Source organism: Mirounga angustirostris, unplaced genomic scaffold (genome assembly GCF_029215605.1).
Source record: "Mirounga angustirostris isolate CCGP_5_RB_7025 unplaced genomic scaffold, mMirAng1.0.hap1 SCAF_7, whole genome shotgun sequence".
NCBI lineage: Eukaryota > Metazoa > Chordata > Mammalia > Carnivora > Phocidae > Mirounga > Mirounga angustirostris.
Genome location: NW_026991715.1, coordinates 7778407 through 7803618, shown reverse-complemented (window position 1 = coordinate 7803618; position 25212 = coordinate 7778407). Strand labels below are relative to the sequence as shown.

At 43.2% G+C, this 25212-nt stretch overlaps 1 protein-coding gene across 2 annotated transcripts; it reads right to left on the bottom strand.

Moving 5' to 3' along the window:
* Window positions 1-465: 465 nt before the first annotated feature.
* On the bottom strand, window positions 466-25212 carry ZNF454 (zinc finger protein 454). Of its 2 annotated transcripts, none has more exons than XM_045890327.3 (5): window positions 25027-25212; window positions 23895-23992; window positions 22794-22920; window positions 22275-22364; window positions 466-5542 (listed from the first exon to the last, which is right to left on the bottom strand). In XM_045890327.3, exons 2-5 carry the CDS (start codon window positions 23925-23927, stop codon window positions 4227-4229), a joined length of 1566 nt encoding a protein of 521 aa, XP_045746283.1. In that variant the 5' UTR covers window positions 23928-23992; window positions 25027-25212; the 3' UTR covers window positions 466-4226. The 2 variants fall into 2 exon arrangements, with proteins under 2 accessions (XP_045746283.1, XP_064451817.1); XM_064595747.1 differs by lacking the exon at window positions 25027-25212 and adding an exon at window positions 24834-24983.

The window sequence follows — 25212 nt, the reverse complement described above, 5'->3', positions numbered from 1 at the left end:
CTGTGTATGTACTATGCTTGGCAGAAACGATTAATGGTTATTGCTGTTTCTCTAGCTACTAGCTTTGGCTTTCTGCTTTTGGAATACCTCCAGAAGGGCACTCCTAGTAATTACTCTCATTTGGCCTGTATTCTGGACCCGCCATGGTTATCAGGCTGTGCCCACGAGATATCCCAGGGCTGATAGTTGTGAACCTATGGTTCTTGTACTCTCAGGCTAGAGGAGCACCTGAACCCTTTCCACCTTGCCAACCCAGGGCCGAGGAAAGGTCTTTTCATGAAGGAAGTGGGTATGGAAAACCATGCTTGGAAGATAGTTGCAAGGCTGGGGACTTGCTACAATAGCCCTCCACCCATCAATAGCCACATCAGCCCCACTCCAATGTCTGGAGCCAAGCGGCCTTTCCAGGGTGACCTAGAATGTGTCCATGAAGGAGGGGGGTGAGTGCAGCAGGGAGGCATGTGTGCCCTAGAGCTATAATGACTGGGTCACATCCTCAAATCATGCATGTTACCAGCTGTGCAACTTCCAAAATACTTTTAAACCTCTCTGTTCAACTTTCAAGTGGGGATGGGACAGTCTCACATAATTGTGAGGATTAAATGAGTTATTATGTGCAGAGTGCTTACCACAGTACCTGGTCTGAAGGATGTCCTCACATACTAGCTGCTGTCCCCAGCAACTGGGGACACAACTGTTTCTATTCCACAGCCTCAACTATGGTTTCTGGGGCCAGGTGGGTTTGGGTGCTCATTGTGGGCAGCTAGGACCAGACTGGCCATATAAAGATAAAAACACCCGGAAGCATTACTTTTGGCCATGTCTTAAGAGATAACCAGGTAACACAAATGCAGTTTGTACCTCTTAGAGCACTGTGTACTTTTCTCATTTATTTTCAGAAAGACACACTGATGGATCATTCTATGGCAGCAGTTTTTAAGAACAGTGATGAGTGGCAGACAGGGTAATACACAGGATGAAGAACATGCCCAAGCAACCAAATCCTGGCACTGGCAGAGAATGGTCATTAGCACAACTGAGAAGTTCATGAGTGATGGGAAACAATCAAACCTTGTATTTTCTTTTTCCCTTCACAAACTGGTATAAAAATACTAAAGGTAAAAATACTACCAAAAATATATTTAGCAGGAGTTGAGGTGGGGCTAGAAGCTGGGACCTCTCCCAACTGCAGGCTAGAGTAGGGTGGGAGTGTTTCCTGTGTCCACATTGCCTTGCTGGCTAATCCAGTTAAAGGGAGGGGAGGGCAAAGTGCAGAGGGAAGAGGATGGCTGGAGGCTATGCACTTAGACTAAATTCATGTTCAAGGGAATTAAGTTGTTTTCTCAACCAAAGATGCATGCAATTTAGGGCTGTTTTGTTCCAAGACTCTGAGGCTCAGGCACTGAAACTGGGAAGCCCTAGTCCGCTGAGGGTCAAGGTGCCATTCTAAAAGCTGTTGCTGAATGTGGAGGCCCAGAGGAACTGGGGAACTCAAGAAGTTTGATCGACCTCTGCCTCCCAGAGCTCCCGAGTTCTGAATGCTGGGTCTGGGTGTGATATCCCAGAATGTGGAGGAAGGCAACGTCTTGGGCAGACACTGCTGGCAGTGAGGCAAGCTCAGTCGGCGAGGGAGAAGCCAGGTGCCCAGAGTATCACCTGGAGATGGGGCGACCTGACAAGAGAGCATTGGAGGAATGTGAAAGGGGAAACTGGAGCAATTATTTTCCCCCCAAGAGCTGGCAGTTTCAGGGGTATTCATGGGAGCCCACAGACAATGATGATTTTTAACAAAGTTTACAGTGCTAATCCTCTTCTCAAACCCTTCCCCCAGGCAGAGCGGAATTGGCCCTTCCACTGGGTTTGCCTACTGGGCGATTCCACAGTAGGCCAGGGGAGCTCTGTGTCAGATGTGGGAGGTGGGGTCTAGGTCTGCTTCTCTGGCTCCTCTCTCTCTCTAGTCCCGGCAAGGGGGTAGGGAGACTGGCTCAATCATTATCCTGCGATGGCGTAGTCATGGGTGCGCTGATAGGGCAGGGAGCAAACCCAGGCTGCACGGACTGTGGTGCAGGAACAGATGCTGGAGCTGTCCCCGGGATGGAGGAGGCTTTCAGAGGGCAGCCGGTCTCGGCCCTGGCTCAACTGCAGGCACAGGACCCGTGGCATCAGCTCTCATTAAATACAAACAAAATGAACAATGAACTCAGCTGAGCAGTGTTCCACAAGGATTCAAGGTTTAGGACCAGGCAGGCCCTATGGCTAGTACTGAAGGCAGGGATCTGTAGCAGCAAGCAAGGTTTTGGGTTTCTTGTGGGATCTGGGGTCTCCAGCCCTGTGAGGCTGCAGATGAACACGTGTGGGCCCAGCGTACAAAGAGCTCCAAGTCACCCCTTGAAATACTGCTTCACCTGCAGCTTAGCAGGGGAGAAAGTATGAGCTGCTGATCCCCCCACAGGAGATGCCTGCCCACACTGGCGGCCTTTATTCAATGGAAGCTGAATTTAGAGAACTTAGGCTTTAGAGCGGCTGGAAGCTTCCAAGTCTGTGTTCAACCTGGAGTCTACTGATTCCACCAGGATACAGACTATCCTCTTCTGCACCTCCACGGACTAAGAACTTGCCACTCCATCTCCCAGAACAACTGTTGACTTGCTCTTCTGTCTTCATGATGTGGTGTGTTCCAGTTTGCAGTGTGGGCTCCCCATCCTTTGTGGTGGGGAAGGGGACAGCGCTACCAGCGGCTGTGTGTGTGGAGGCACACGTTATTTTATCTCTGTGATTTCTACTGAGTAGTGAGGAACCAAAGATGGAGAAGGAACTGTACCTGCAGGAATAGAGTATCGCTAAAACTTTTGGGCATGGACAATGCCCTGCCAGAGAATGTCATGATGCTCTCAACTTCTTCACCCATGGAATTACTCTACAGATAGCTCACCACTGTCAGAATGGGACAGTCTCTAAATAGTAGAATACCCAGATGGAGGAGAGGAAATGCCCACTTCCAAATGCCAAAGCATAAATTCCAAGCTGTTTGTCCTGTGAACACAGTCTAGACCTTCAGAAAATTGGACAGAAGGTCAGAGACCAGCATGCAGCAGTTAATATTCTGGGGGTAATGAATATATACTCTAGTGCAGTGGACACAGAGGACTGACAGCCAAGGGCAAGACAGGGGGTCAGGGCCTTTGAGAAGTGGCTTTGGGGCTCTAACTTGTGTCAGCTGCATGTTAGGAAATGGCAAGTCACAGAAGCGGAGGGGGCCTAGAACACTGCTAGGTGGTTGGATTGTCACATCTGAAGCTGAGCAGTCCCCTGACTGCTGTGTATGGGGTAAGTACAGCGAGGAACAATTGGAGGTAATGTCTACACAAACTAAGCCCCTACTTTAAGGTACCATCCCAGTGTCAGAGTCAAGGTGAGGCCCAGAGGAACTGGGGAACTCAAGAAGTTTGATCGACCTCTGCCTCCCAGGGCTCCCGAGTTCTGAATGCTGGGTCTGGGTGTGATATCCCAGAATCATGGACTGTTTATGAGGCCAGATCACCACATTCCCCAAGGGCAAATGGGGTGATGATAAGTGACACGATGTCACCAGTTAGGAGGTGCTAAATCAAGAGAGACACACCATTCAAATGAGTTGTCCCAGAAGGAGAATATGGGTAAGCAGCCAGTGGACACCCAAGTCAGGGAAATCTGAGAAGATGGTTTGAAGCAGAAGGTGGGAAAAATAATTTAAGTAACTCTGGGACCAATGCATGGTGACTGCACTTTCCTTACACCGGGAAAGTGGGTGGGTGAGAACAAAGGGTTCCACTGAAAAGTAGAAACCCTCTTATATAAAAGAAGTGAGTGAAATGCTTATAGACCATTTTCTTTTTTGTTCCTTTGCTTCTCAACCTGGTCTTTTACAATTTTATAATTTCTCTTGATAGTCAAAATGTAAATTTGATAATCTAATTTCTGTGTTGTTAATGAAGCTTCATTTTGGTTATGATATTTGATAATTCAGACTAATTAAACATTACTGGTATTCAATCGAGGCAGTTCTGAACTAGGAGGGCATGCCATTCTTAAATTCTCAAACCCACAATACCGTGAAGCTGGATTCTCCATAAATAAAAATTCCATCTTCGGGTAGGCTTTCATGGCTATTCTCTGGAATGGATTCTCTTACATTCAATAATTAACATACTCAGTCTCAAAGCTCTGCCATGTAAACTATAATCCTATCACTTTTCTCCAACATGATGTCTCTGATGCTGAATGAGGTTTGCAGTCTGGTTGAAAGCTTTCCCGCATTTATTACATTTATAGGGCTTCTCTCCTGTGTGAATCCTCTGATGTTGAGTAAGGTGTGTGCTTCGAATAAAGGCTTTCCCGCAGATTTTACATTTGTAAGGTTTTTCCCTGGTGTGGATTCTCTTATGTTGAGTGAGGGCTGAATGGTCACTGAAGGCTTTCTCACACATATTACATGTATAAGGTTTTTCCCCAGTATGAATTCTCTGATGTTGGGCTAGGGCTGACTGATCCCTGAACGCTTTCTCACACAAACCACATCTGTAAGGTTTCTCTCCAGTATGAATTTTCCGATGTCGAGCGAAGGATGAATTATCCCTGAAAGCTTTCCCACATTCACTACACTTATAAGGTTTCTCTCCAGTATGAATCCTCTGATGCTCAGTAAGGGAAGAGTTCACCCTGAAGGCCTTTCCACATTCGTTACATTCAAAGGGCTTCTCTCCAGTGTGAATTCTTTGATGCTGAAGAAAACTTGTACTCTGATTAAAGGCTTTCCCACATTCATTACATTTATAGGGTTTCTCTCCACTATGAATATTCTGGTGTTTGGTAAGATGTGCCCTGCACACAAAGGCTTTGTCACATATGTTACATTTAAAAGGTTTCTCTCCAGTGTGTATTCTATGGTGGTGGGCAAGGTGTATGTTTCGGATAAAAGCTTTCCCACATAGATTGCATTCAAAAGGTTTCTCTCCAGTGTGAATTTTCTGATGGTAAGTGAGTGAGGAGCTCACGGAGAAGGCTTTGCCACATTCCTTACATTCGTACGGTTTCTCGCCAGTGTGAATTCTTTGGTGGTGGATGAGGTGTGTACTCTGGTGAAAGGCTTTCCCACATTCTCTACATTCATATCGTTTCTCTTTAATAACAGTTTTCCGATTTGCATTCAGTTTTTCAGTATGAACTTTCTGATGTTTATTAAGGGTTGAACTCTTAGTGAAGACTTTTCCACACTCACTACACTCGAAGGTTTTTTTGGTAGATTGAAATCCCTGACTCTGAACAACAGATGAGCTCACAGTGCAGTGCTTCCCAGGTTCATCCCTGGCCTGGGCGCTGAGCACAGAGGGGGTTTTCTGGTGAGCAAGGACCCCCTGGCCTCCATGCTGCCATTCCAACAGGCCATCGTATTTCCAGTGACTATCTCTAGTGAATCCTTCCTTTATCATCCACTGATCCAAGTCTTTGTCAGGAATATCCACCTTGAGAGGAGAGTTCTTACTCACGGGCATAGTCATCCAGTCTGAAAGACATCAAACATAATCGTATGTTTTATTTACTTGGGGTAAGAAGATAAGCCTGTTTATAATGCTGACAAAGAGGCTGCAGTTTTGAAGGCGTCTTGAAGGGAAGATAGGACAGGAAAGGGGAAGAGAGGTGAACAGAGGACATGGCAGGTAGGGGTTGATTTAATGTAAGATGTTTGAAGCAGGACAGCTTGGGGGCTTGAGTTCAGAAGTCACAGGCCTGGGTTGGGATCCTGAGTACAATATTCATTTTCTTTGTGATTACAGAGAAGTTACCTGAGTTTCTAAGCCTCAAAAAGCCTACGCAGACCCTACTATGCTAATGGATTAAAAAAAAAAAGTACCTTGTCTATTTTAGTGGTATGGTCTTTATTTTTTTTTAAAGATTATTTATTTATTTATTTGACAGAGAGAGACACACAGCGAGAGAGGGAACACAAGCAGGGGGAGTGGGAGAGGGAGAAGCAGGCATCCCGCAGAGCAGAAAGCCCAATGCGGGGCTCAATCCCAGGACTCTGGGATCACGACCTGAGCCTACGGCAGGTGCTCAATGACTGAGCCACCCAGGTGCCCCAGTGGTATGGTCTTTAAAATAACCTAGATAACCTGGGCCTAGGAAACCAGGGAAACTAGAGGTCAACACTTGGTAGAGAAGCAATTCAATTCCTGTAACTACTAAAAGCAACATTTTTATGTTTTATAGACTCATTTTAGCATTCGGATGGCTAATAAAAAGGCCACTATAAAGGTTGTGTGAAACACTCATATCTGCTAATAAAATTAGGACCTCCTACTACTGGTGAGGAAGTAAAGTCTTTAAACCTATACGAATAATGTAACATCTATGTGAGGAAAATGTACCATGAGGTATGTGAGGACGGAAAACTAGGAACAAAGCAGCAAATCTGCCTGGATATATGCAGTACATCTTAGAGAGTGAGGCCCTGACTGGGGAAAGCAGTATACTAGTCACTAGAAATGGGACTCTGCTACTGGGATACGAGCCATGGTCCCATGCATTATCTGACAGAATCACTTCTCTCCCCACAGACAAATTCTGTCCTTACTCAACAATTGTCTCACTTCGTTTCATGGTACAGGCAGACCTCAGAGATGCTGCAGGTTTGGCTCCAGACTGCCACAATACAGTGAATTTTGCAATAAAGGGGGGGGCATCAAACAAATTTTTTGGTTTCCCAGTGCGTGTAAAAGTTACGTTTACACTATGCTGTAGTCTATTAAGTAGCACAGCTTTATGTCTAGAAAAACACTCTATGTACCATAATTATAAAGTACTTTATTGCTAAAAAAATGCTAACCAGCATTTGAGCTTTCAGCAAAATCTTTTTGCTAGTGGAGGGTCCTGCCTCAGTGTTGATGGCTGCTGAATGACGGTTGCTGAAGGCTGGGGTGGCTATGGCAATTTCTTAAAATAAGACAACAATGAAGTTTGCTGCATCGATGGACTCTTCTCTTTCAGGAATGATTTCTCTGTGGCATGAGGTGTTGTTGATAGCATTTTACCCACAGTAGAACTTCTTTCAAAATTGGAGTCAATCTCTCAAACCCTGCCTCAGTTTTATCAACTAACTTTATGTCATATTCTAAATATTGTGTTGCCATGTCAACAACCTTCACAGCATCCTCAGCAGTAGAGTCCATGCCAAGAAACCACTCTCTTTGCTCATCTCTAAGAAGCAACTCCTCATCCGTTCAAGTTGTCTTATGAGCTTGCAGCAATTCAGTCCCATCTTCAGGCTCCACTTCTAATGCTAGTTCTCTTGCTCTTTCTACCACATCTGCAGTGACTTCCTCCACTGAAGTCTTGCACCCCTCCAAGTCATCCATGAGCATTGGAATCAACTTCCAAACTCCTATTAATACTGATTTTTTGACCTGTGACCATAAATCATGAATGTTCTTGATGGTATCTAGAATAGTGAATCCTTTCCAGCGGTTTTCAATTTTATCGCAAGAATTACCAAAATGTGACACAGAGACATGAAGTGAGCCAACACTATGGGAAAAATGGCACCAATAGATTTGCTTGACGCGGGATAACCACAAACCTTCGATTTGTAAGAAATGCACATCTGCACAGCACAACAGAATGAGGTATGTCTGTATTAACAAGCAGAGTTCTGGACTGCATACTAGTTTTTCCTATGTATTTGTGAATATCTGCCTTTGATGTTAAATCTATTTAAGACTTTGTACTATGAGAAATGAAATGATAAGAGCTAGATACTACTTTGCAGTGATGCAAAGATGCCTGGAAAATCCTATCAAGAACAAGCCTCCTCATCAGTTTTTTTTCCTACACACTCCAGAAAATCTACAAAGAGCTATAATCAACAAAACCAAACTAAACTAAACTAATTCCTTTACTTATCTGGAAAAGACAGTTAAATAGGTGCATTTTAAAGCTAAAATCCTGGTGAGCTCACAATAATGTTGCTCAAAACAAAAATGGTCAGTTAAATGCCAGGATTGCCAAATCTTAACACCTTAAGGGCTGGCTTTCACTTCTGGACCTGGTAAAGTAGGCTGTGGCAGACATTCCTACAGAAAACAACTGGAAAATCTTAAATGATAAACAAAAATTCTGTCTAAAGGCATCAGATGTCACTCGAGGCCAATCTGATAGTCTAATATTTGAGAGAGAAGGGAAATATAGAAAGGTAATCCCAATACTTACTGGTTTTTTTCCTTATAGAATTTGCTAAATTCTAAAACTTCTCAGGGCAAGAGACCAAAGCTAAGCAGAATTTCAAACTTTTCTAATCTTAAGAAAATATGGTGCCAAAAACTGAGATCAGGATCTTCCAAAGAAGGGGGTAGTGGTCACAGTAAACATGTAAAGCTCTCAGTAGGCACTCCTGGAGGGCTACAACCTAGTAGCAGGGCAAACAAGAGATAAGCAAAGCTTTATAAACACCACAACCCAATCTCCAGCTAACACGTCCCTGGTTGGATTAAGGTGGTTCCTGTACACTCACTATCTGCCAGAAGAAAAGGTAAATCTTCTCTGGAGGAATATAACATCACCCAGAGCCTCTTCACTTCTTCAAATACAGTATCAGGGATTCAATCAAAATTTACCGGAGTACTAAGAAATTAAGTCAAGAGAAAAAACAGATAATACACAAAGACCCACAGAACCTGGTATCAGATACCAAAGTTATCAAACATGGATTTTGAGATAACCGTGATTAGTATGTTCAATAAAACAAATAAGAATGAGAATTTCAACAGAAGATTGGAACCAATGAATCAAATGAAAATTCTAGAAAAGAATAATTGAAATTAAGAACTGAACAGATAGATTTAATAGTATATTGGACATAGCAGAAGGGAGCAATAGTGCACTGGAAAAATACACAAGCAGAAAACATCTATGGTAAAACTTGCTGAAAAAAATTAAAAAGAAACATAGAAGACATGATGAAGAGACTGAACATATGTGTGACGAGTTCTAGAATGGAAGAAGGAAACAAATGGGACAAAAATACTATCTGAAAAATATAAAGGCTGAAAAATGAATTTGAGAAGCACTACAGATTCCAAGCAGGATAAATACAAAGAAAATCCATCTAAACACAAAACTACTGAAAACCTAAGTTTAATCTTGACAGTTACTTGAGAGGAAAACAAATACATTACTTTTAAAGAAGAAAAAAATAAGACTGACAGCCATCTTTTCAACAAAATCAATGGAAGCCAGAAAAAAATGAAACATCAGGAAGTGCTGAAAGAACACAATTGCCAAACAGAATTCAATAGAAAGAAAATATCCTTAAAAAATGAATATGAAATGGGTGTTTCTATACAAATAAAAACAAGAGACTGTGTCACCAGCAGACCCATATTTAAAAAAAAAAGGTAACAAGTATGTCTAGGCATAAGAAAATCCCAGGTGAAAACATGGAAATGTAAGAAGGAATGAAAAGCAATAGGAAAAGTAAATATGTTAATACATGTAAGTATTATTGCACACAATAATTATGTCTTGAGAGGTTGAAAATATATATGTAATTAAATATACATAGCAAAAATAACACAAAAGAGATGAATGGATAAAGAAGATGTGGTATATATATACAATGGAATATTACGCAGCTATCAAAAAACCCCCAAATCTTGCCATTTGCAACGATGTGGATGGAACTAGAGGGTATCATGCTGAGCGAAATAAGTCAATCAGAGAAAGACATGTATCATATGACCTCACTGAGAGGAGGAATTCTTAATCTCAGGAAACAAACTGAGGGTTGCTGGAGTGGTTGGGGGTGGGAGGGATGGCACGGCTGGGTGATAAGACATTGGAGAGGGTATGTGCTATGGTGAGCGCTGTGAATTGTGTAAGACTATTGAATCACAGACCTGTACCTGTGAAACAAATAATACATTATATGTTAAAAAAAAAAAAAAAGAAGATAGTAGGAAGGGAAAAATGAAGGGGGGGAAATCGGAGGGGGAGACGAACCATGAGAGACTGTGGACTCTGAGAAACAAACAGGGTTTTAGAGGGAGGGGGTGGGGGATGGGTTAGCCTGGTGATGGGTATTAAAGAGGGCACGCACTGAATGGAGCACTGGGTGTTATATGCAAACAATGAATCATGGAACACTACATCAAAAAAAATAAATTAATTACAAAAAAATAACACGAAAGATGGGAGAAAAAGGAGTTAATATTTTAAGGTACTAGCAATAAAGTCTAATAGTTAAAGAAGAATTAACAAGCATTAGGATGAAAATAAAGCAAGAGAAGGCAAAATGAAAGACAAAAGATAATTTAAAGCAGGTGAGTAAAACACAAAATAAATGTGAAGATAACAGATACCCAATCCCATACATATTATTATTATTTTTTTAAAAGATTTTATTTATTTATTTGACAGAGAGAGAGAGCACAAGCAGGCAGAGTGGCAGGCAGATGGAGAGGGAGAAGCAGAATCCCTGCTGAGCAGGGAGCCGGACATGGGGCTCGATTCCAAGACCCTAGGATCATGACCTGAGCCGAAGGCAGCCACTTAACCGACTGAGCCACCCAGGCACCCCTCCCATACATATTAGTAACTGGTTTAAATATCCTATTAAAAAACTAAGATTGTAAGACTGGATTAAAAAAAAATCCAACTAGGGCACCTGGGTGGCTCAGTTGGTTAAGCGACTGCTTTCAGCTCAGGTCATGATCCCAAAGTCCTGGGATCAAGTCCCACATCAGGATCCCAGCTCAGCGGGGAGCCTGCTTCTCCCTCTGACCCTCCCCTCTCATGCTATTTCTCTCTCTCTCAAATAAATAAATAAATAAATAAATAAAATCTTAAAAAAAAAAATCCAACTAAATGCTTATTAGAAGAGAAATACCAAAACATAGACAGAGAAATATAGAAAAGAATGAAAAGGATTTATCATGCAAGCACTAACCACAAGAAAGCTGATGTATATATCAGACAAATCTTACAATATTAGAAAAAATAGACTTTCAGATATTTCATATTGACAGAAGGGACAGTTCTCCAGGAACATATTACAAATCTACATTTGCACATAACTTCACAACGTATAAAGTAGAAACTGAGAAAATGAAAAGCAAAAATAGAGAAATCTTAACAATCCTAGTAATGTATGTTCACACACCACTCTCAATAACTCAGAAATCAAACCATTAAGAATGGAGATGATCTGGGCGCCTGGGTGGCTCAGTTGGTTAAGTGACTGCCTTCAGCTCAGGTCATGATCCTGGAGTCCCAGGATCGAGTCCCACATCAGGTTCCCTGCTCAGTGGGGAGTCTGCTTCTTCCTCTGACCCTCCTCCCATTCTCTCTCTCAAATAAATAAATAAAAATCTTAAAAAAAAAAAAGAATGGAGATTATCTCAACAATCTGATAAACAAATCTCAATTAATAGACTTGAAAATAGCATACCCAACAATGACAGAGTACGTATTATTAGTGCATACAGAACATTTACCCAAACTGACCTTATATTGAACTGTAAATGAATGCATTGCACAAGACTGAGAGCATTCAGAATATGTTCTCTGAACTCATTGGAATTAAGCTGGAAATGAACACCAAAATACCAAAAAGATACTTAAAAAATCCACAGATATTTCTAAATTAAGCAATACATTTCTAAATAACTGATAGAGGAAAGAAAAAAAACCACAACAAAAATTAGAAAATAATTTAAATGATAATAAAAAGATGAAATGAAACTGATGCAGCTATAGTCATGTGTAGAAGGAAATGTACATCTCAAGAAATTAGAAAAATAGTAAATGAAACACAAAGGAGAAGGAAAGAAATAATAAAGACAACAAATTAATAACTTAATAAAAACTGATAGACTTCTAGCAACACTAATCAAGAAGAGAGAAGGCACACAATAATTATGTGTATGCCTTACTAATTACTAATTATCATTAATGACTAATTATCAATAATGATTACTAATATTACTAATTGCTAATATCAATTACTAATATCAATAATGATAAAGATGACATCAGGACAGATTCCACAGAGACTTATAAGAACAATAACATAATAAGGAAACTTTATGCTAATAAGTTTGGGCACTTAGACAAAAGGCTCAAATTCCTAGAAATGTGCAAAAAAAGAAACAAAATTTGAATGGTCCTACATCTAATAAATAAATTGAATTTCATTTTAAAACCTTCTCACAGGGGTGCTTGGGGTGGCTCAGTAGGTTAAGTGGCTGACTTTTGATTTCAGCTCAGGTCATGATCTCAGGGTCCTGGGATCAAGCCCCGTATTGGGCTCTTTGCTCAGTGGGCAGTCTGCTTAAGGATTCTCTCTCTCCCTCTCCCTCTGCCCCTCCCCCAGCTTGTGCTCACTCTCTCTCTCTCTCTCAGATAAATAAATCTTTAAAAAATAAATACATAGAAACTTCTCACAACGAAATTGCCAGGCAGAGCTGGCTTCATTAGTGAATTTGTCTAAACATTTAAAGGAGAAATAACACCAATCTTACACAAGCTCTTTCAGAGAACTGAAGAGAACAAACGTTTCTAATCGGTTTTATGAAGTTAGCACAACCTGCCAGATCTGATGAGGACAATTTAAAAAACAAGAATCGCAGACCATTCTTTCTCATCAACACAAATGCAAAATTCCTAAAAAAAATATTCAGCAAAAGGAATATAAAAAAGTGATATAAAAAAGGATAATGGAGGGGCACCTGGGTGGCTCAGACATTAAGCACATGCCTTTGGCTCAGGTCATGGTCCCAGGGTCCTGGGATGGAGCCCCGCATTGGGCTCCCTGCTCAGCGGGCAGCCTGCTTCTCCCTCTCCCACTCCCCCTGCTTGTGTTCCCTCTCTCGCTGTCTCTCTCTGTCAAGTAAATAAATAAAATCTTAAAAAAAAAAAAGGATAATGGATCACAAATAAGTTGAAATTCAACGTTGTCTTCACATTTCAATCACCCAGTGTCATTCACCATATTAACAAAATACAAGAGAAAAATGGTATCGTTCTTTCAATAGATGCTGAAAAGGCATCTGACCCAATTCAATACCCAGTCATGATAAAAACTCAGTAAAGTAGAAGTAGAACATAACTTCCTTAATCTGATAAAGAGTACCTACAAAAAATCTACACAAAACATCATAGTTAATTGCAAAATACTGAAAACATTCCCCTGGGACTACAGTGAAAAAAAAAATGTCTGTTATCACAATTTCTTTTTTTTTTTTAAGTTTATTTAAGTAATCTCTATACCCAAAGTGGGGCTCGAACTCATGTCCCTGAGATCAAGAGTCACATGCTCTTTGACTGAGTCAGCCAGGCGCCCTGTTATTACAATTTCTATTTAAAGTTGTACTAGAAGTCTTAACTGGTGCAAGTAAAGAAAGAAAAAAAATATCATTATTCTCAGATAATATGATTATATTCATATAAAACAACAAAATAGGGCGCCTGGGTGGCTCAGTTGGTTAAGCGACTGCCTTCGGCTCAGGTCATGATCCTGGAGTCCTGGGATCGAGTCCTGCATCGGGCTCCCTGCTCAGCAGGGAGTCTGCTTCTCCCTCTGACCCTCCCCCCTCTCATGCTCTCGCTCTATCTCATTCTCTCTCTCAAATAAATAAATAAAATCTTAAATAAATAAATAAAAAAAAACAACAAAATAATTTACAATCTATTAGAATTAATAAGGGAACTTAGTAAAGTTGCTGGACATAAGATCAATATATAAAAACCAATAGTCTATCTATATATCAGCAACAAATAACTGGAAAAGAAAACTCTTAGAAGATTTTATAATTGTATCAAAAACAAAAAATACTCAGAAATAAATATAATGAAAGATGTGCAAGAACCATACACGTAAAACGACAAAAAATTTCAGAGAAATTATAAAGAAAACCTAAACAAATATAGGGATATAACATGTTCACAGAATGGAACACTACCAATTCTCCCCATTTGAGCTCCAGACTCAGGCCAATTCTTATTAAAATCCCAGCAGCAATTTTGTGGAAACTGAATAGTCAATTCAAAAATTCTAAAAGCAAAGAAAAGAATAAAGCTGGAAGACTTATATCATCAATTGTGAGACTCGTTATAATGTTAGAATAATTAAAACAGTATTGTATTGGCACAAGATTAGACAAAAAGAATGAAACAGAACAGAGTCTAGGAACAGTCCTATATTCCAACAGACCAATGCAAGAGATTACAGAATCCAGAATCAGACTCATGCACATGTAGTCGCCATATGACAAAGGAGATACTGCAATACAGTGAGGAGAAAGACCGTCTTTTCAGTAAACCATCCTGGGTCAACTGGATACCCATATGGAAAACAATGAACGATAAATCTTCCATGTTGATTTCAGGCCAAAGTACGAAAGACAAAAAAGAATAAAGCTGCTACAGGAAAACAAAGATCTTCATGGCCTTAAACGTCTTATGTAGGACACAAAAAGCATTAACCACAAGGGGCAAAAAGACAAAACAAAACAAAACAAAACCATGAAAACCCACACCCTGATTAACTGGACTATCTTAAAAATTTAGAACTTATTTGTCAAATGACACTATTATTCAGAGTGGGAAACATTTGCAATACACATACATATACATGACACTTGAGAACTCAAATCCCAAATATGCAATCCTATCAATCAATAAGAAAAGATCAGACAACTATATAGAAAATAATGGAAAGACTTACAGGTACTTTACAAAAGAAGATATTAGGGGCGCCTGAGTGGCGCAGTTGGTTAAGTGTCTGACTCCTGGTGTTGGCTCAGGTCATGATCTCAGGGTTGTGAGATCAAGCCCCCCAAGTTGGGCCCTGCACTCAGTGCGGAGTCTGCTTGAGATTCTCTCCCTCTCCCTCTGCCCCTCCCGCTTGTGCTCTCTCTTACAATAAATAAATCTTCAAAAAAAAAAAAAGAGGATATTAAAGAGATTAAAAGTAAAGATGATCAATTTCATCAGTCGTAAGTTAAGATACAATCAGATACTCCATAAACCCTCTAGAGTGGTGGGAGAAAAATTTAAATGGTAATACTAGGTCTATAGGAGAATGTGGAACCCTCACGTACTGCTGGTATACCACTTTGGAAAACTACTTGGCAGTGTCAACTAAAGCTTGCACTCTCATGAACATAGCACTCCTAGTTACATACCCAAGAGAAATGTACATTTATATTTTCTAAAGGACGTACAGGCACGTTTAAAGCAGTACACTTCATAATAGCTCCAAGCTAGGAATGAATCAAGTGTCTAGCAACAGTAGAAAGTAGAAATGTTGGTAGGTTTACAGAGTGAAATATTGTAAATCGGTGAGAATGATCGAACTATTGCCAGACATGGATGAATCTCAAACATACTGTATGCACAGAAGAGTAGATACTGTATGATTCCATTTATATAAACTTTAAAAACAGGCAAAACAAGCCTATGGTTAGGGTAGTAGTTATCTTCAGAACAAAAGAAAGAGAGGGGATGGCAGGTTTCTGACATGCTGGTAATTCTATTTCTTGTCACAGGTACCAGTTATACAATATTTACACAGCAGGAATTCGTTGAGTTTGACACATTACTACAAAACATTTTTACTTGAAAAAAATCCGGCAGATGGCTTTCAAAAAGGATACTGTGGCTCAACAAAAATAACCAATTGCTGGCTTTCTTTTCTAGCAGCTGCTGGATAATTTTATCTATTAAAGCCTTTTCTTGATTGTAATAATAAAATCACATCATCATCTACATTTAAGAGAATATTTGTCTTCTGAATGTTTAGTGTTCCAGGAGAACACTCATCTAATCAAGAGGGGAGTCAAATGCACCCCAGTTTCCCCACACTGAAGATGAACTGAGGTCAGGAGAGACTGGACCCCACTGAAGATCTAAGCTGGCAGGATCTGCTCTCCCTGGGGCCTCCAGGTCACTGCAGGGTGGGCTGAATTAAGAAGCAATACCCCTAGCTGCACTGTCCCACGTTACAAAAAACACACTATGGTCTTAAACTATGTAACTCCAGGGTTTCATGCAAGGCATTCAAGTGGTGTGATCCAAGCCCCTTTCACAATGTACTCAAAAGGTCACCCCTAGGGAGGGATCAGAAACTAACTCAATTTACTTCCAAATCACCTAGAGTTTCAGGAACTGGCACCATCACGTACATGCGGAAGTGGGGAGTGGATTATGGAGCACTGGTTTAAGGTCAGTTTACAAAAGCCTTTAGGCTCCCACATCCCTTCCCCAACTCAGAGGAGCTCAGGGACTCCCTCTCCCAACTTGGGAGAAGACTGGAGGCCTTTTCTCTTGGAGGGAGTAAATCGAAGGTGCTGTGGACTGAAGACACCAGGGCAGCTGGTGGCAGGAGAGCGGTATTAGAGACTCAAGCCCCGCTCACCCATGAAGAGTTTCCAAAAAGGACCTTGATCCTCCCACCGTTTACCTGGGTAGACAATCGGGGACTACCAGATAGCGGAGGAAAGCTTCTAACAGGAAAGAGATACCAAAATAATCAAAGAGAAAAATTCGAGGACACAGAGCTTATGAAGGGAGAAGAAAATGTTTTCAAAAATCATTTATCTTTAGAGGTAAAAAATTTTAACTATAAAATGTGAATACCAGCGTACAAATGAAGCAACATCCAGAGGAACAAGAGTTCTTGGAAATTAAAAAATGATGGCAGGATTTGAAACTCTGAGAATTCCCGCTGTTAAACAATTAGCAAACCAGGGGGGAAGAAAAGAGAGAGAGAGAAAAACAAACAACTTTTTAGGCAATGGACAAATGACAGGGAAAGATGGAGATCCTTGGAAGAAAAGAAACAGACAAGGGAAGGCCTAGGGATTTAGCCCGTGAGGACAGTGTCCAGGTCACAGCACAGGGACCAAAATAGCCCAGGAGGCTCAGTGAATTGAAGTGACAGGGCTCAGTATTCGGGGAGGCTGAGGCAGCTAACATTTGTGGCCCACTGAAGAGAAGCTGTGGAAACTGAATTTGCAGTTTAATACCTTCCCATGAGGAAAATTCCTGGCCTAGGAAACTTCACTGAGTTGACCAAGCATTTAACGAAGAAATAACACCAATTCTAAACAGATTTTCCCGAAAAATAATAGGGAAGGGGAAATGTCCAAATTCATTTTATGAGGCTAATGTTACTCTGATACCAAAAACAAAGATATTGCGAGGAACAGATCAGACTAATCTATCAGGAATACAGATGCAAAAATTCTTAACAAAATGTTAGCCAATTTAATCCAGCAATATTTTGAAAACAATAAATCAAAACTAAGTTGGGGTCTTCCGGGAATGCAAATCTGATTTGATATTTTAAAACTAATCAATGTAATTGATCAACCATAGCAGCATCATAATGATTCAGAAAAGCATTTGAGAAAAATGCAATATCCAGTCATGATAAAACTCTCATCAGATGTGTCAGCTTCTTCAACCTGACATCACAAGGGGCATCTACAAAATAATCTACACCTGACATACTGAATTGTGAAAGATCAAGTGCTTTCCCCCTAAGACAGGGGACAAGGAGGGATGGCCCCTCACACAGCTGCTGCTCAGCATGGTGCTGGAGTCCTACCCAGTACAGTAAGTAGCACCTGGATCTCGCGTCCACTGAAAACAGTTTCCCAGTTTAAACACACAACTGGTACACAACACGGGATTCCTGCTTCTAGGCACATACCTTACTGAAACCGTATGTCTGCAAAGAGCATATGAACTAAAATACATCCACACGAAGAAACCTTGTACTGGAATGTTCATAGCAGCTTTAGCCAAAACCAAATGCTCATTAACGACGACTGAACAAAGCTATTGCCATATGACAGGGCGCTAACTCGGCAACAGCAAAGAGTTTCTGACACGTGAAACGGCAAGGAGGAGTCTCAGAGATACTGTGCTAAGTGTCAGAAGTCAGACACAGAAGGCTACGTGTCCAATCCTATGAAATCCTGGCAGATCAGGGTTGCCTGGGCTAGGGATGGGAGAGGGGATTAACTGCAAAGAGGTCAGAGGGACCTCTTAGGTTAGGGATAGCAAAAACGTCATTATTTGGAAGCAAACACATCAAATAATCAGCTAAAAGAAAAGTGGCTATCTCTCCAGAGGGGAGAATGGGGAAAATGGGGGACAAAGGGGCCACTCGTTTTTTTTTGTATTAAACACTATAGTTTCATGAAAGGCATGTATTAGTGTGATAAAACTTAATACCAAATATAAGAAAAACAGAATAAACTCTAAGAAAGTCAGAGGTAAGAAATAAAGGGCAAAAAAAAAAAAATCAATGACCTAGATCAAGGTAAAATAGAAAGGATCAGCAGAGTCAAATATTCATTAAAAAGTCTATTAAAGGGGCACCTGGGTGGCTCAGTCAGTTAAGCGTCGACTTTTGATCTCAGCTTGGGTCTTAATATCGGGGTTGCAGGTTCAAGCCCCATATTAGGCTACTCAAAAAAAAAAAAAAGTCTATTAAAAAGCAAACCTCTGACAAGATTTTATAGAAAAAAAAAAGACAAAAGTTAAGTACTATTAGAAATTCATGCTTCCATTCAACAAATACACACTGGGACCTGGTGCGCTGAGGAAAGAAGAACAAGCAAGACCAAGTCCTTCCCTCATGGATCTAAGGGTAGAAAGGACCATTTCAACACGACACAAACAGCATGAAGATAAAGACCATTAAGGCAAAAGACTGATACATTTTACTTCATTAAGAATTTCTGTTAGTAAAGAGAAAAGAGAAGCTATAGGGTGACACACATATTAACTGCTAAAATACTGGATTCCTGAATACATAGGACTTTTTACAAATGAGTAAGACAAACATAAACTATAATAGAAAAACGGGCAAAGAATATGAACATGTAAGTCACAGAACACAAATTAGCAACACACGAAAAGATGTTCAATTTCACTAGGAAACAAGGAAATGTAATTTAAAAGCACAGGGAGATACCGTCTCGCAGGAATGGGACTGGGAAAAAGTCTAACAGTTCCCAATTTTGGCAAGAACGTGAAGTAACAAGAACTTGCATCAACTATCAGTAATCTGGGAAAACCTAGCAGAGCTGAAGAAGCATCTACCCTTAAAGCCAGTGTTTCTACGCCTATGAAGACGCCTAAAAAAGACTCCCACAGAAGGCCCATGTGTCCGAGGAAACGTGCATAAGAATATGCGGTCAGCAAAGTGCGCAAACAACCTACAGGCCCACCAGCAGCAGAACGGAAAACCTGCGCTATCGCCGTTGGGGGTATCGAATATCGAAGTGCAGGGCCACGCACCTCAGCGAGGGCTTGAGAAGTGCAACCCGTGGACAGGGTCTGCTATACACGACGTGGGTCAGACATGAAAGCGTGCAGAGCCGAGCAGGACTGCTCCGAGAGAAACGTGGAAAGACCACGACGAGCAGCGTGGGGCTGCGGGTACTACTCAAGCCAGCGGCCGGGCTGGGCGGGGGGGGCAGTGACGCACCGCACACATGGCTCCACGCGCGCCCCAAGTTTTGTTTCTTCCGCCGGACAGTGGGGCACGGGTGCTGTGCCCTACTCTTCATAACTATCACAAGATACCACGGATCCTCTTTCGTATACAGAACGTACAGCCATCAAAACACATTTATTTTATTTATTTCTTTTAATTTTTATTTATTTATTTGCGAGAGAGAATGAGATAGAGCGAGCATGAGAGGGGGGAGGGTCAGAGGGAGAAGTAGACCCCCCGCTGAGCAGGGAGCCCGATGCGGAACTCGATCCCGGGACTCCAGGAGCACGACCTGAGCCGGAGGCAGTTGCTTAACCAACTGAGCCACCCAGGCGCCCCAAAACACATTTATTTTAAAGTAAAACAAGGAAATGACCACAAGCGTAGAAATAAAATTACAACCTGTAAGAGATGTAAATAAGAGCTGGATCTCTGAAAAAAATTCCCAACAAATTTAAGAGGGGGGGTGGGAAACAGCAGATAAGGCTGGAAATGAGGAAGAAGACACACTATAAAGTGTTAAATTTTTAGATGAATGCTATGCCCAGTTGCAAACGAATACACTTCAGGCTCAAACAAACAAACAAAACCCCAAAAAACAAAAAAACAAAAAAACAATAAAATAAAACCACCAACAGTTTAAAGCTAATTGGTAAAATGCACAACCAGTGTAACAGAAAGAAACCTCAACAGATTAATAGATATGGAAGAACTATAAAAAGTCATTAGCACACGACCTAAATTAAGGGACCAGGTGGTTATCTGTAGGTTCCCTGAGTAAACAATTTCTAGGTGACTGAAGCTATTTTGCAGGAGGGGAGAAAATGAGTTTGAGGGTCAGATGGGTTTCAATGCTGGCTTCACCCCAATCCTGACTTGCCAGGAAATAGCAACATTGAATCTTTCCAAATGAGTTAACCATGCTGAGGCTTGGTTTTCTGTAAGTGGGGTTGATGTGACTTGCCTCACAGGTTGTAAGGACTAAATGGGGCAATTCGCCTAAATTCCCTGGGAAAACACCCAGCACGGTGATGGTCCCCAGGGGCTCAAATGCCAACTCTTTTCTCCCTCCGCTAGCACAGGGCCCAGAGAAGAGAAACCTATCAGAAGGACTTTTTCTTCCTACCACTGAAAATAAGTGTCTGTTCTAAACCAAGGGTAGCTGGTGCAACAATGGAGAAGTTCTAGATGGGTTTTTGAAGTCCCAGTCAGTCATTATGAAGTGAAACAGAAATAAGAAAAAAACCAAAACTAAAAATGATCTAATGAGTGCTTTAAGAATAGTAATAATGAGAGAGTGACAAGAGGGCGATAAGCATTTGGAAATGACTACCATTTCTCCATAGCAGCAATTCTGGCTAAAAAAAAAACAAAAGAGAAGATGGTTCTATTCAAAAGTAAAAATATATCTTCCATAGATAATGAGAGGAACAGCTATAAAACTTCACTGGGAAGTGTAAAATAAGACTTCTTCCCATGCCTGATCAGTGCTGACCACTTATCATCCCTCAAGAATCGGCTCAAGGTTTGGGGTGTCCAGGCAACTCGGGAATACGAGGTGCTGGACCCTGAGGGTCGGGAAAGGCACCTGGGAGGGCCTGAACCCTGACCACCTGGTTTTTCATGTCATTACCTACACCTGACTATCAAACTGCTTCTAGACATAAAACTCCTCCATCTTCATATTCCCCCCACCCAAGTGCAAGAAAGAACTAGTGGTAACGATGAGTAATGGAAGAACGGATGATGTTATGCTAGAGTGGCAGGACAGTGGATGAATTTCTCTTGCTTAATTGCCCCCCCTTCTTTTGTTAGAACACTGCTTGCATAATACAGAATGAAATACTAAAAATGCCTTAGCTTGGGTATAATAGAACATACAAATTCAGAATGCTACTGCGGTAAGTTAGAAGATATTTTTTTGGATAACTGAGTTTTAGAGTTAAGACATTTAAATTCCGTAACAGATTGGGTCCATAAATCCCTGCCTGTTTTGCTGGGTGAAAAATCAGTACCAAAAGGTTTTAAAAAAAATACTTTCCAGCCTACAAAATGCCAGCCCAAAGGGAAATGTCGTCACGTCTTGGATAAGGCAATATGCTCCCTACAATATTCAGGAGCAAGGGGAGGGGCACCCCTACTCCTGCTCTTAAGCTACCGGACCCACAGGGCCCCTTGAGACAAGTAACCACCACCAAACTGTCATGTTCTCTGTATCCTCAGGCTACAAGTCTCTGCCACCCAGCAGGTGCCAAGTGAGCAACCCAGCAAAGTATAAACCTGGCCATATTCTCATGGTGCTTCCAGCCGAGTGTGGTGCTGACAACAGGCAGAGAATAATTAAATGCTGGCCGAATATATGTACATACAGATGAACAAATATGAAGGCAGTTGAAGAAGTGTGCAATGTTTAGCCAGAAGGCCTGCCTCAGAAGGCAGATGGTTAGCCGGCCCATCACACCCTGCTGTGTGTAAGCTGGCACGGTTCCTCACCACCGAGAACCGTGAGCAGAGACTGCACTGTCAGATGCTAAAAGAGACATGGGCTGGTGGGAGAGGCCCGAATTACACCGGAGGCCTTTTCCCAACTGGAGACTATTAATCTACACCAAAGAAGGGAGAAGAAAATTCATGGAGAGGAGAGCCCACATGCACAGGGGGACCAGTGTGGCAACCAGATATTGCGGTGAATGAGGTCCCTCCAGGTGCCTCCCACACGCAGGGCTCTTACCAAGACAGAAGCTTCCCGATGCATCCTCCAGCATCCATTCTTCTCCTTTTCCCAGCTGGGAAAACAGCTCTGGTTGAGGTCCTAAGAGTCCTGTTTTTGAGGGGGAAATGGACCACATCTGTTCATACCAGCGATAAAATCATTGTAAGGAGGAGACCTGGTCCTCGGGACTTCCTGGGAAAGGTGACCCGATAGGAAGGCCAGGGGACAGGCGAGTCCCCAGAAGGAAGAACAGACGGTTGGGGCCTGACGCCAACCATCTGTTCCCATGTCCTTCTCCCTGAAGGGCTGAAACGGAGAGAGGATTCAACCTCATCGCCTTCGAAGCATCTGCACTTAGACTCCAAAGGGGTCACGTCCCCAGGACACCAGGGGTAGGCATGCAGCAGCCCTGAAGAGAACATCCTCCATCAGCCCACTCCCAGCCCAGTCTTCTGTGTGGAACCAGTTTAAGAGTTTATAAGGGTCCCAAAGGGATCCCCAGATGTGAAGATCAGCCTTCGGAGGCCCCCCGCTTACCCAGTGAGACCAGGTTGCTGTAGTTCTCCAGCATCACATCCCTGTAAAGGGCCCTCTGAGTAGGGCTTAGCTGTGCCCACTCGTCCCGGGTGAAGAGCACGACCACGTCCTTGAAGGTCACTGATTCCTGTAACAGCAAATCCCATCGCTGGTGACCTGCGGCAACCCCCTCCCATGGCTCTCTGGGAAGTGCTGAGCCTGGCAGTCCCCAGAAGCCAGCTGAGAGGTGCGGGACTGTTAGCATAGAGCCGGACGGTATTCTGTGACAACGTAAGCATTTCCTCAGGGTGTCCTAGGGGCCGAATTTTTATCAGACCTTACTTCCTGTCTTGAAGAAACATATTGTGGAGAAGATATGCTTCCTTAGCACTGAGACTTCATACTTGCTGTTCATTTTGCCCTGGACATTTTCTCCCATCTCCCTCAATCTGCCCAGCCCTGCCTCCACCCCACCCCATGACCAAATCCTACCTAGGCCTCAGCCTCCACATTTCCTTCTGGGCAGAGCCTTCCTCAACTCCTGTGCAGGCCCAGCAAAGCACCGTCCCACTTTATTGTGAGTTCTCATTTGCTTTCGGATTCCCCCCACTGGACTCCAAGAAGCTAGGTAGGGACTGTTTCCACATCTCTCTTGTCTTCCTGGCACGTCTTGGAGAACATGGCCCAGCACCTATTACTTATTGCTTAGCAACTCCTGCTTGTCTTCAGCTGCTCACCTGCTCACCCCCAACACACATACATGGTTCACACAGGAATAGTCATTCTGAACAATATGACCTTGTCTCCTCTGATCACAACTAGTGCCTTCCCTGGAACCTCTTGGCTGAGAAGCCAAGAAGCTGGTGTGCCCTGAGAAGAGTTAAGGAGAAGCCCAGAGAAGAAAGTTATATATATACATATATAAACATATACACATATATATTTCTCTATTTATACATGTACATATAGGAGCAACGGGGTCAGGCCTCCAACTGAGACTGGATTAAGAGACAAGCTCTTGGTCAGGGTGAAAAAACAAGCACACCCTTTTCAGACCTCTACATTCAAAACTTTTATAAGGCAAATTGTGGGCGGGGAACCCTGCAGCAACTCCCCACTCACCTGGACCATGGTTGGCAGGTGCCTGACGGCCATTCCTTCTCTGATAAGCCCTTTCAGGGACTGGCAGAGCAGGACTTAGGCTAGAAACTTCTACACACCTGTTATGAGGAGAACTGGGTTAAAAGAGATCACAGGACAGTCCAGACTGAGGCTGGGAGCATTCACGTCCTGGGAGTCCTCCAATACCCCGAAGCAGTAGATTCTTAGTCCCTATTTGCTCCCAATTCTCTCTCCTCTCTGAGGATAGTTCTGCTGGCCTCCACTGTAAAGGGAATCCCTCAGCATGCAGCCATTCCCAGCCCCACACTTTCCCCCAGCATCTGGATCAAATCCGCCACATCTTCCCTTCTGTATCTTAAATAGGTTGGCTTCTCCTTGCAGAAAGCACCCTTCACTCCCAGATCTCAGGCTTTCTACCCACCCTCTGGCCTTTGCCCTTAAGTTACCCTGACAGGTCTCAACAGAACTTTCCCCCCTGCCTGGGAGGGGAGTGGAAGAAGTGGGGAAGGATGGTCTTCTTTCTCCTCCAAAGGCAAGCTAAGAGGGCTGGATACTCACTGTCAAGGCCTCTCAGGCCAAGCCCTCCTCCGACCTCAGGCCTTCCCCCCTCAGGGGCCCAGTGTGGGTGACAAAGAGCCAGAGGAGGGCGAGAGGCAGTGCATTTGTGTGGCTGGGTGGCGAGGAGGGGGCTGGGAGTCTCATTCCTAGAAGCCACCCTCCGGCCCCCTGCCCGGTCCCCGCGGGAGCTGCGGCTGCGGCTGCGGCTGCCCCGGCCTCGGCGAGGTCCGCAGACGGGGCTCCGACACAGCCCGGAGCATCACCCCCGGAGCGTCCACCGGCTTCCCGGAGTCGGCTCCTCCGAGACACACGCAGAGGCCCGGACCGCATCCTCCTGCACATGCTCTCGCACATTCCGACCCTAAAACCAACAGCCCGCACCTGGCCGTCCTCCCCTTTCCTCTTCAATCAAACCTCAGCCATACGTCCCGGGAAGTTTGGGGCATCCGATCAGCGTCCTCCAGAACGGACTACGACCCGTACCTCCTCGGCCTTCTTTCCCCCCGCCCTTGCCCCCCGGCCCGACCACCCCACGGCCGCTCCCGCTCTCCCGACGCGGCTCTGGCCACCGTGCCTGGTCACCACCGGATTGCCCTTCAAGGAGCCTCTGCCCGCGGCGAGGAACCGCAACCGCCACATCGCAGGCGGAGCACAATGAGCGGGAGTCGGCAGCCCGGGTCGGAACTGCGCTTGCGCGTTGCCGGGGGAGCCGCGGAGCCGAACACCCGCGAGTCCGAGGGCTGCAAGCCTTCGGCTTCCC

Coding starts and splice junctions, on each gene's coding strand:
- ZNF454 (XM_045890327.3), bottom strand. CDS start 23,927: ATGGCCGTCAGGCACCTGCCAACCATGGTCCAG. Junction 22,921..23,894: donor ACCTGCCAACCATGGTCCAG/GTGAGTGGGGAG, acceptor TTGCTGTTACAG/GAATCAGTGACCTTCAAGGA. Junction 5,543..22,274: donor ATCGGGAAGCTTCTGTCTTG/GTAAGAGCCCTG, acceptor GATGTCTTTCAG/ACTGGATGACTATGCCCGTG.